The sequence below is a fragment of the Balaenoptera physalus genome (assembly GCF_965194825.1).
Source record: "Balaenoptera physalus genome assembly, chromosome: X".
NCBI lineage: Eukaryota > Metazoa > Chordata > Mammalia > Artiodactyla > Balaenopteridae > Balaenoptera > Balaenoptera physalus.
Genome location: NC_138903.1, coordinates 7470532 through 7482969, shown reverse-complemented (window position 1 = coordinate 7482969; position 12438 = coordinate 7470532). Strand labels below are relative to the sequence as shown.

The 12438-nt window shown below is 48.4% G+C and overlaps 1 protein-coding gene across 2 annotated transcripts in view; it reads right to left on the bottom strand.

The window, feature by feature from the left end:
* Positions 1 to 12212, bottom strand: part of LOC309652126 (protein WWC3-like) — a 71631-nt gene extending 59419 nt beyond the window's left edge. Inside the window, exons 1-3 of one of the 2 annotated variants that reach the window (XM_082445643.1) lie at positions 12057 to 12212; positions 10775 to 10884; positions 6924 to 7127 (exon numbers count right to left, since the gene is read on the bottom strand). In XM_082445643.1, coding sequence (XP_082301769.1) covers positions 6924 to 7127; positions 10775 to 10790 — 220 coding nt within the window. In that variant the 5' untranslated portion in view covers positions 10791 to 10884; positions 12057 to 12212. Of the gene's footprint in view, positions 1 to 6923; positions 7128 to 10774; positions 10885 to 12056 lie in introns of those variants that run through there. The other variant, XM_082445644.1, reaches the window with a different exon arrangement.
* Positions 12213 to 12438: the final 226 nt, after the last annotated feature.

Below are 12438 nucleotides of genomic sequence, written 5' to 3'. Positions count from 1 at the left end.
GTGCCATCAGTCAAAGAGGGACTTCTGTCTAGAACTTGGGCTCCTGTGGGTCAGATTAGCTTTTCCAACTTAAGAAGAAATGGCCCTCTGGCTCCCCGGTGCACAACAGGAGAACTCAATCTGTGTTATTTAGCACTCAAAATGCTGCAGACCCCAGTAATTACTTTGGATTTCGATTTTATGGGTTAGTAAAAGGGGGAAATGTGTCCATGTCTGTCCCTGTCTCCGTCTCCTCTTACACACAGGCCTCCTCTGGACCGTGAGAACCCAAGATCGCCCCAGGCGGATGACATGCTTTAAAAGAGGGTAGTCCTTCTCCAAAGGCATCCTCTGGGCAGGCAGACGGCTCCTTGGGACCAGGTGTGCGCCTTCCAGGCGTCGGCACCGCACGGAGCTGCTCGAGGGAGCCCAGGAGGACTCCGGCACAGAGGACAGCAAGCCTGGACAGTTCCGTGCTGACAGGTACTAATTACCAGAGCCGACCAAGGCATGCCTGTAAACAACCGAGGCCAACTAAAGAGGGCATGACCTCTTTTTTAAAGGCACCAGAAGCAAAGGAACAAAAAAATCTAACTAGCCCACTGAGAGGTAACCTACAGAAGTAACACAAGAGCCCACCAAATCCAAACCAAGAAGTCCCTCTCTAGGGCAGATGAGGAGATGTGGTAAAAATGTGTGCTCTGCGACAACCTTCGAGATTGAGTCCTGCCAACTAATACCTGGGAAGATGCTACGTGAGCCATTTTTTTCCTGCCTGCTCCAACATGCCTGTGTGCAGGAAAACGAAGGGCTGAATGGATGGACTGTGGCCTTTATCCTCAGCTAGGCAGGAGATGAGAAATCTTCACCAGGGAAACAAGGGAAGATAGTCTTTGTGGGATGGGCCTGGAGCCTCAGAAAGAATTCGGCCGGACAGAGGACTGATAAGGTCAAGCTTCCCCACCGCCCGAGCCAGCCCGGGCCAGGAATGCAGGGCGGGTCAGCGCTTTCTCACCGGAGATAAGGCTGACTCTTTCCCAGGCACCCGAAGAGACTTTGGCTGTAGGCTTCTGGGAGCTCCCAGGAGCCAGGGTAACAAAGTCATACTCCTGCTGCTGGAAGAAAGGATCACAATCAGTGGATCGCAACTCTGGGAATCCCCTGGGGAGCTTTAAAAAAAAAAGTGTCTGGCCCCAGCCAAGGCCAATTAAACCCAAATCTCCAGGGGTGGCAGTGGGGCCCAGACAGAAGAGTTTTCGAAAGCCCTTCGGGAGATTCCTCCAGTGCAGCCAGGGTTGAGAACCACTGGTGCAGATTCTTCTGCAAAGGACCAAAGAGTAAATATTTCTGGCCTTGTGGGCCATACACTCTCTGTCTCAGTTCCTCGACTCTGCCACCGTAGCTGCTGCAGACAATGGGTAAGTGAATGGACCTCGCTAGGTCCCAATAAAAGTTTATTTACAAAACACCCAGAGTGGACAGGATTCAGCCTGCGGGCCAAAATTTGCTGACCTGTGGTTCAGACTATAATTTACCCCAAGCAAGAATTCCTTCTAAAAGGTCCTGCAACTGGTCATATACTTCATCTGAACGCATCTGGAGGCCAGAGTTTCTCAGGAACAATGAAAAAAAAGTTTCTGAAATAACGAATGTATTCAGTGTTTAAAAAGAAGGCAAACAGAAGAACATATTGCAGTGAAGAAAGTAGGAGAAAACTCTACAAAATGGAGGTGCAGAGAAAGTACTGGGTGTGTCTTAGAGACTGAGTCCTTTGTAGTGAAGAGTTCCATGCCAGGGTTCTACAGAGCATTGGACAGGACTGGGCCCCAGGCAGCTAGCTCATAAGCGAACAGAACTAAAGCAGAGTTGGGGTCTTAGTCTCATGGGGATATGTGTGCTCAAATCCAGCAAAGCATGACTTTGTTTTGGTCAGAGACAAAAAAGTTAAGGCTTGGATATTCTCAGGCACCAGATGGCCCAATACTGACACAAAATCTTTCCTCTCCAATGAACAGAGTTTTATTCTGATGACTTCCATAACTCAGGGGGAAATCTGTGAAAGGTGTGCAAGAGAGCACTTCCCCTCCCCTTGCCCTCCCCCACGCCCTTCTGCTCCAATATTGGAAATGACTTTCTAGTGAATTCCTCTGTTTACAATTATTGCCTCATTTTCCCCTACAATCAGCCGTTCAGGATAAATCGTGTCCCCAACACCAGGCGCTAAGGAAATATCTGTTGAAAACTAAATGACTAGTTTAGTGATCCCACCATGGGCCACGAGAAAATCAAGAAGCACAAGGCGTTCTGCCTTCCACGTGCCCCTTCAAGTGTTGTAAAATTGCCAGACAACTTGTCAATTTATAATGGGTCCTTATTTCCAGGTAACTTGAACAATGGGAGGGCAGGCTGTTCCAAAGCCACGATCAGTTCTTCTGAGCTGACTCTTCCCTGTCTCGGAAATACTTCACAGCACTGAAGGCTAGCTACACAAAAAGATCTGGGTTCAAATCCAAGGTCTACCGTTTACTAGGGATGTAACCTTCGAGGAGTAACTTAGCCTACCCAATATTGTTTCTGTGTGTACACCGAAAATAACATTACCATGTTACAATGCTTCACGATGCTGCAATCACAACAATGCAGGAAAACACTAGCCCATTCGATGCTGGCTCCCTTCACTCGGAGTCACTGTCAATGAAGGAAGTAATGGGAAATAAGTCCAAATCTCCCTCTGTTCCCAGTACCCGAGCAAGGAGCCCTGCTTTAGATGACTAACAATGTGAGCGATCTGGGTGGTGCCAGACCCAGGTGGCCAACTGGAGCCCAGGTGTGCCATGGATCCTGCCACCAGCAGCTCCTGATGTGGGCCCGGACCTCCGTAGGAGACATCTGTTAGAGCACAAGCCACCAGGATCACTGTCTTGAACTTCAGCCTGTGGCCAGAAATAGTTCATTTGAGTCATATCTAACAGAATGATCCTCAATGAAGTTCAGGTTACATGGCAAATTGAAAGAGCTTGATCAAAAACCCCAGGGATAGCAGCAACTTGATAAAATGCTTGAATTAGTTCCTAGCTTCCATTCGTAGTCTTTCTCCCTGAGGAGACAGGCTCCAGCAAGAGCCACTGGCATCTCCAGCCCTTCATGAAAACGGCCTAAGCTAGCCTCCAATGCCACCTGCACGAGTAGAGGCAGAGATCGCGTCTATGCAGGGACCTCTCACGGGTTGGGGAGTGGAGTCCCATGGTAGGATCTCAGGTCAACACCACAGAGTCATCACCTTCCTTGACTCAAGGTTTCCTCATACATGACTTCAAAGACAGCATCTCAAGTGTTTCTTTTTTACGGGGCATTAATAAAATTCTACAGAGCACAGGAAGAATGAAATTGAGTGCAATTCCCTACTTGCCCAAATGTCAATGGAGTGAAAAGCCCGTGGAAATACAAAAACTGATGCTGAGGGAAGTCCCAGCTCCAGGGGACTATAAGTTCTGGATGCCCTTACCCTCTAGGCTCCACGTTGCTATGGGACTCCTCCCCTCGGGCTGGGCATAGAATCTGATAGGCTGCAACTACGTCCTCCTGTATTTGCATCCTCAAGCGCTCCAGTCCCGAGTCCCCACACTCACTGCAACTGAAGTCCTGGCTGCACCAGTACAGTAACCAGTACATAAGACACACCTTCTCTTGATGAAATTTGTCCTTTCAATGACTGGCAAGAAACTTCCTGCCAGGTTTTTCTGATATGTGCTTCTCCCATCTTAGAAAGACTGACTGGAAAGCCTCTTTGGAGACCTAACCAAACCTGACCATGGAACAGATGAGGTGCCTACAGGCTACTGGGAAGAAATACTCTATTAGGTTGAATCATATGAAATTGCCAATATTTGGGCCTTTTTTTTTTTAATTTTTATTTATTTATTTATTTTTAATTTATGGCTATGTTGGGTCTTCGTTTCTGTGCGAGGGCTTTCACTAGTTGTGGCAAGTGGGGGCCACTCTTCATCGCTGTGTGCGGGCCTCTCACTATCGCGGCCTCTCTTGTTGCGGAGCACAGGCTCCAGACACGCAGGCTCAGTAATTGTGGCTCACGGGCCCAGCCGCTCCGCGGCATGTGGGATCCTCCCAGACCAGGGCTCGAACCCGTGTTCCCTGCATTAGCAGGCAGATTCTCAACCACTGCGCCACCAGGGAAGCCCTGGGCCTTTTTAAGCTACAAAAATGACAATTTTATATGGTTCAATCTACTTCTACCAAGTAACTTTTGGAAAGGTTTAGAATCGCTAACTATATGCTTTCAGAAACAGTTATAAGCCAATGCTTTAGCCAAGTGTGACCTCGAGGCACCAAGTCCATGAGATCACTTAAAAGAGACCATATGCTGAGCCATGAAAGTCATCTGAATAGATATCAAAAGATCGAAATCTTATACGTCTAGTCTCTGACCACAATGGAATTAAATTAGAAATCAACAACATGATACCTTTAAAAAGTTCCAACAACTTACTTTTTTTTTTGGCCATGCCACTCGGCTTGCAGGATCTTAGTTCCCCGACCAGGGACTGAACCCGGGCCCTCAGCAGTGAAATCGAGGAGTCCTAACCACTGGACCACCAGGGAATTCCCCCAACAACTTACTTTTCAAAAAACCCATGGGTCAAGAGAGAAATCACAAAGAAAATGAGAAAATATTATGAACTGACTGAAAATGAAAATACCAAAATTTGTGGGATGCAGTTAAAGTAGTACTTAGAGGAGAATTTATACCTTTAGAGGCTATGTGAGAAAAAAGAGAGGCCTGAAATCAATGGTGTAAGCTCTCAATTTAGGAAGGTAGAAAAAGAAGAACAAATTAAAGCCAAACTAAGTAGAAAGAAGGAAATAATAAAGAGGACAAACCAATAAAGTAGAAAACAGACAAGAAATAGGGGGGAAAAAAAAGAAAACCAAAAGCCAGTTCGCTGTAATGCTACACACAATCGATAAACATTGAGCTGTGGTGATTAAGACACAAATTATTAGTATCACAAATAAGAGAAAGGACACCAGCTCAGCGTCCAGACATTGAAAGAATCATGCAGGAATTCTACGAAAAACTTCATAAATTTGACAGTTTGGATCAGCGTTCAGCGGATTCCCCGTGGGCCAAATCCAACTTGTTACTGTTTTTATACTTTTCTCAGAACAAGCCACACACATCACTTAGGTATCATCTCTGGCTGCTTTTGCAGTCTAACAACAGGGTTGAGTAGCTGCATCTAAGATCATATGACCTACAGAGCCTAAAACACTATCTGATCCTTTACAGAAAAGCTTACTGATTTTTGGATTAGATGAAAGAGACGAATTCCTTGAAGCACACAAATACCAAAACTGATTCAAGAAGAAACAGGAAAATCTGACTAGCCCTGTATCTATTAGAGGTATTGAATTTGTAGTTACAAACATTCCCACAAAGACCTCCAGGTCCAGATGGCTCTTCTGGTGAATTCTATCAAACTGTTAAGAAAGCATTAATACCAATCCCACACGAACTTTCCAAAGCCTGGGGAGAAGGGAACACGTCCCAATTCATTCTGTAAGGCCAGTATTACCCTGATACCAAAATCAGAGAAAGACATTACAAGTAAAGAAAACTAGGAAGAGACCAGACTTTTCTAAAAACTAGCACTGAGCTGACCCATCACATTCTGATGGACGGTTAAAAAGAAACAAACAAGAAAAAAACCTAGTACATACCAATAGCTGAAGAACAAGAGATGAAGCAGCCTGGAAACAACATACCATCATACCTGAGCCTGCATTCTCTCATGGCACATGGAGACACAGCTATCTCAATTCCTGCTACAGGGGGCAAAGCCCACCCCCACCGCTCTCTTCTTCACAGCTTGTATGCTGCAGTGAAAAAGATGTTTGACCCCTTGGCCTCAACTCCATTCTGACCTGCAAAACGGGATAAAGCTTTGACCACATCTTTAACGTTCAAAGCTGTGTCACCAGAGCCAAATAGCCTGCAACATGGCAGTCACGTCACAGGTAAGTCCCTCCATGTCTCAACCAGACTTAGGTTTTTATACAATAAAACCTAGCAGTACCAACTTCATACGCTCTCCCCAAGCTCACCGGCACGCGGGACAGTCATGGCCGCAAGCACCTGCAGTGGGCGGTTAAGCGTGACAACTCTGTCGGGAAGGGACCGGCTCAGGCAGTGACTGACTGGGTCAGTAACCAGAGGCTTTGGCTTCTGCGACGGCACCTGATTCCTTCAATTCCTGAGCATCTGCTGAGTCCTCCTGAAACAGGAGGCCACGTCTGGCAGGCTCCAAAACTCGGAGGGGTTCCCTTTGGAAGACGTCAGTGTGCACCCATCTCACTTGAAGGGCAGACAGTGAGTTCTGAGTTCCCCTGATTCCCCGCGTTATACTGAGTTCCCCCACCTTCAGTGTCTTGCCCAAGAAAGTATGCTACAAAGAGACAGGGGCTTGACATGTGTGGAGGCTCCTGAATCTTTCCATCCAGGACCAACAAAACCAGCGTACGGACTTCCCAGGGATCACCCCAGACAAGCAGGAATAACGGCAGAGATCTCTGGGTGAAGCCCTTTTCCACGCTGACAAACAGAAGTCAGGAGGTTGTTCTGTGTCACTACCTGAAACGTGCTTGTTTATCTTCTCCTTTCCCCACCCTCACGGAAGCCTCTCCTTTCTTGGGCTCCCCCGTGTTGCAGTGCCTGGGCACAAGGTGGGCAGTTGATCAACATTTGCTGAAGTAGCGGTAGTGAATGACCACCGGATTCCAGCATGGAAGGCTGACTACCTAACAGTTTGCAATTAGAAAATTTAGGAAGCTGTCTTGCCCGACTCAAGCTCAGTGTCTGCAGAAAGCCTAGCAGAGAGACGGCTTTGGAAGCCACGCGTGTTAACCGCGGGGGACGGTCAACTCACAGCTGGTGTACGAGCGGCCGTCGTCCTCGCACATCTTGTGCAGCTGCTGGTATTCCTCCTGGGCCAGCTCGAAACGCTGCTGCTTAATCTGGTAGATTTCTTTCTTGGCATTGAGGGCCTCCTGGGCTACAATTAAATACTCCTTCAGCATCCGTTCCTGCTCCCGCCGCCACTGTTCTCTGGGATCCTCAATCTGGGTAAGCTCTGAAATTGGAAGGGTAAGAACATAGGGGACTTCAAAGTAAAATCTTTACGTTGACCAATAATCATGCAGTTAGGTGACTCGTCGATAAGAAAATTAATTAACTACCAGGAGGTACATTATGGAAGCGTCTATACAACGAACCTCCCAGAATGTGGATCACCTCCTATTTACACACCCATGCTTGGGACGAGAAGAAAGCTCTGTAGACACGGCAATAGCTCCATGGAGGGGAAGACGGTACCAGGCAACTTTTCACACTCTAAGTAAATGTTGGTGGACATGAACCCAAAGGAGCTCATCCCTGTCAAACTAAGACACATGTCCAACCTTCCTCTCCCTGCCTTCTTCAAGCCGGGCTGCTGTGGGCTCTGCTGTCCCCATGACTGGCTCATTCCCCTTCTCCCACCTCCCACGCCAGACGGCGTCCTTCTGCATTCTTCGTGGACTTCCCAGAAATCCCCCGTTTTCCGCTCTGGCTCTCTCACTCTACCAGCTCCCGTAAGGGCTCATGCCCACCTCCGGCTCCAGCCTCTCCCCTGAGCGCCCATCCTTTCTCTCCTCCTCCCTCCTAGAGGCACCTCCACCTGGACGGACGCAAAGTAATTCTGAGTCACTCGTCCAAAGCAGAACTCACTCTCACACAGCGCCCTTTCACTACACAAACCAAAGCAAACCAAAGGAAGCCACGCTGACGAGCGCCTGCTTCTCCCGCCTGCCCCTCGGAGTAAGCGCCTTCATCTGGATCTACCCACTGAGCCAACCTGGGACTCGCCCTCAGAGAACTCCTGCTCCTTTCCCCACGCAGAATATTCCATGGGTCATCCAGAACTGGCAATTCCCGCCCCTGCGTATAATAGTGGCTGACATACGCCTTCTCTCCTTCTCCCCTTAGTTCAATCAGACCCTCACGATCTCTCTCCAAAAACACGCAGGCTGCCTGCCTCATCCCACCAAAAGCCATCCTCCGTGCGTTCACCAAAGTGACCTTCCCAACTCTGCCTCCGATTCTCTAACACGTGGCCTTTTTTAAAGCACAAGGTTGTACCTTGGCGTGATGAAATGTTCTGGAACTAGATAAAAGTGGTAGCTGGACAACACTGTGAATGCACCAAATGCCACTGAACTGCACACTTTTAAACGGTGAATTTTACATTCTGTGCATCTCAATGGTTCTGTGCATCAAAATGGTTAAAAATGTAAATTTTAGGTCATCTTTGCCCCATACACACAAGAGCACCTGCTAGGATGTTTCAAGTAAGTCCTTCCTTTTTAAACCCCCTCCCAGCAACATCCCCTACCCCGCTTCACACTGCTACCCCAGGGCCCCTCCTAGAAAGCCTCTCTGGGCCTTAAAAGCTCCCATGGGGAAATAAGAAACAAAGACAACAAAAATCGGGGTCCTGACCTAGCCCGGGAGTCCAGATTCAGTGGGCTGAGGGGGCGCGGGCAGAGTCACAGCTGTTATAAGTGCCCGGATGTCTCTGACGTTGACTCAGCCATGAAACTCGCCCCGGCCGACAGGCATCGTTCGCACTCTGTCCAGTGCACCCGAGAGTCTTGGGAACCTTGAAGGTGATCCACGCAGGGCCCCTCTGGTACCCTCACCTCACCGTCAATCTGCACAGTTCCAACTTAATATTTGACTCCTCAGGTTCTGTGCCTTTAGAGAGCTTTAAAGCTGTGCTATCGAGAGTTAGATTCTCAGGAGCAAGTTTTCTGGAATGGGGTCTCTGGCCCATGTACAAATTGTTACAATAATAATCTTTTTTGTTCCTGGGGGAAAAAAAAAGAGTTGGGTTCCCTGAAGGTCTCAGAGGCAGGAGGTGGTATGACCCTGGAGCTGATGTCTTCAGCCACATCCCCCACGGTGCTGGGTCATCCGTTATACTCAAGGGGGCCGGAAGAAAGTCCGTGGTGATTATTCGGTTTTCGGGTTCATGGCCAAGTCTAGCGTGTCATGTCGAATCCTTAGGGTGGAGCCTGGGTCTCACTTTCCTGTGTCCCCAGGGCCTCAAGAGTGGACAGCACACAGAGGTGCTCTGTGACACTTGCTGTGACTCAGCCAGCAGGAGAGCAAGGCACACCAGCGGCAAAGAAGGGGACACAGAGGGAGGAGCAAGCGGGGTTTACGAGAGACGAGCCAGGACGGGTCAGTCCTGGGCCTCGGCGGCAGGCAGGCGGCTTCCAAAAAGGTTGTGTGAGGCGGATGCTTGTGCCGTTCAGCGCTGCCGCCCGGGCCCAGAGAGGCCCACAGCACGGGGAAGGTGGCCCAGAAGGCCAGACAGCCCGGCCGCACACAGCCCAGGGGCACCGGGCCAGCCAGGCCAGAGGGAGGGCGGTGGACACACCCGCAAGCCCTCCTGCCACTGGTATAACCGCCGGGGAGGGCAGCAGGGCCAGGGCGGCACTCACCCCCCTGCCCAATCCCTGGGTAAGAGCCGCAGTCACGTGAAGGCTGAGTGTACGGATCGGAAACTCCCCTGCCCCAGGACCCAGCCAGGACGCCGCGCCATTCAGGGTTCCAAATGCTGAATTCCGGAGGCCGGCTGGCAAGTGACAATGCAGGAATCAGCCCTAGAGATACCAGCCCGGGTCGATCACACTAAGGGGACAGGAGGAGCCGTGGGACTGAGCGTGGAAGGAGCTTCGTCACTCACATGCTGGGCACCCCGCCCCTGGCCTCCCCGGCACTCAACAAACTGAAGGACAGAAAGCACACCAAGGGGAACTTCGTATCCCCAGCAGTAATGACAATGACAGAAACACTAGGCAGCTAGAACGAAAAGGGGGGAGTGAAGAAATGTGAATCTGAGAGAGAAATGGGTCCCCAGCTGGTCCTCGATGGAGGAAGGCTGAGGAGGCGGCAGAAAGCAAGGAGCGCGGGGCAGAGAAGGCCTGGAACCAAATGCTGCACGTGAAGCAGTGCGTCAGCTCGGCACCACTGACACTCCAGGTGGCTCAGCCTCTTCGGGGGGCCATCCTGGGCGCGGCACGAGGGTGAGCGGCATCCCTGGCCTCCACCCACCAGATGCCGGGAGCACCTCTCCCACGCGTGACCATGAAAAATGCCCCAGACACTACCATGTGTCCCTGGGAGGCAAAACCGGCCCCAGATGAGAACCACTGCTCCCAACAATTCTACCAAGAAGGCTGGATGGTCAAGGACCCATTATTTTAGCTGTGGTCTTTACATCATTTTCTCCCTTCACAAAGCTCCAAAAGGTTTGGTATATTAAAGTTAAAATCAAAGCGATAAGACAAAGTGAAGTTAAGGTAACCACTTGGGCATTTATTGTTCCAAGAACTTGTAAACTTCACTCTGCAAGAAACACCCTTCCCATTTTGAGAGAGATTTCTATTACTGAAACTGCCTGGGAAATTTATTCCTTCTATTAGGTATTCAAACTCTGCATTCCACATATTCCATGCAGGCCTGAGCAACACACAAGCCAGGTAGCTACACAACTGTTTCACTTTTTGAAGAACTCAGCTAATGAACACTTCCGATGACATTTATAAAAACCCAGTTTAATGCCGCATTGGAGAGTAACAATTGTTTCACTCTACAAAAAGAGTTCCTAGCATCCCTGGGATCAATGTGAAAAGTCATTCATATGTAACAACTCAAGTGTGGCACTCTACTTACTATTTATGTGGTCCATGTAATAAATTCCAATTTGTTTATCATATACAGTTTCCCATCCTAAAGGAAGTTCATCCCCAACACAATCGGCAAAGGTCAATGGCTTTGTTATCCTGCAAAATAAAATTATGAAAGCAAATTTGAAAGTGAGGTCAATTTCATGTAAGTTTGCTGAATCGACTCTAGAATTCAGTTTCAATACAAGATTATTATCTAATTGACTGCTTTTGCTCCAACTATTTGGTTGGAAAACTAACTCACTGGCTTTGCCTAAATAATCATCAGTAACAATATCAGTACACTCACAGTTAAAAGCATTACTATCTCACAGTGCAACTTTAAATACCAGCAAAAACAGATATTGACAGTTACAAAACAGGTAAAACAAGCATCTTCTTCCAAGCTGTATGTTTAATGAGGTGATGACAATGGAATGTCGCTCTGCCACAACAACCGGAGAGCACCTATGTTGTTCTCATTCCCTGACAAATGTTCCCCCCTCACAACTTTCAGTTTCTGTACATTACAGCTTAAATGTATCTAAAATGTATTTGTAAGTTTCATCTACCAGTGGTCATAAGTGAAGGAGTTAAATGTTAACCACTGACCAAAGGCAAAAAGCCAAACAAGCATGGTGACAATACCAGGAGATGCCTACTAAATACTGCCTGTATTCTTTACACAGTAGGAATCAGAAACTGCAAAGGATCCTCTTTGTTTTCTGGAGAAAAACAACAAAAGCACATTGTCTACAGACATTTCTCCTTGAAGTAAATCTGATCAAGGAAAGCTTGGCTTGACACAGATAGATAAAGGAAAGGTTTTCCAGATGGGTTTAAGTAGAACCTCCCCCGCCCCTACACCCCATGATCACGTTGATTGACAAGACAGCTGTGGCATGAAACAAGCCGCCCCTATAATCGTCTGAGCCCAGGCAGCTATGTATTCAGTTGTCTCTATAAATGCACACTGACTGGTATGCATGGGAAGCTGATAACCTAAATTTCACTACCTCAGTCTTCCCACATCTCTGTTCCAGTCTCTGGCCCCAGGAAAGTGAGACACCACAACCAACGCCAAGCCCCACAAGGCCAGTATGAATTCTGAACATGCTATTTCCCCAAACTGGTTCGACAACAAAGCTGTCTCTCCCAGTAGCTTTTAGAAATTGATAAACACTATCAGAACGGCACTGACTGAACTCATCCTCGTTTTAAACATAATGGTTTTAAGAAGTCAGAGTCAATATCAAAACAGAAATACATATACAGAAGGTAGAACACACCATGCAAATCCTCTCAAGTACGATGTGCTCCAAACGCCAGGACATCACAAGATGAGCCTACTGCACAGTGTCGGTCCCAGCCCCGAACACCAGCGTCCGCAGCACAGTTCCTTTACAGGTCAGGAATGCTGTGGTGGCGGCGTGGTTCCAAGTCAAACAGCTAACGGCAGGTTGCTGTGCGCGACTCAAGTCCTGAATGGGACCAAGCCACAACAAACGCTACCTGAAGATAAACTGAGTCCCGAGCACAACTCTGCTATTCTAGATTCACGTATGAGCCTAGAGAAAGATGCCCAAGCACAGGCACGTTCTAAGCATCTTGACATACATGATCTCATTTACTAGACAAATATAGGTGGGAAGGGCTTCCCTGGTGGCGCAG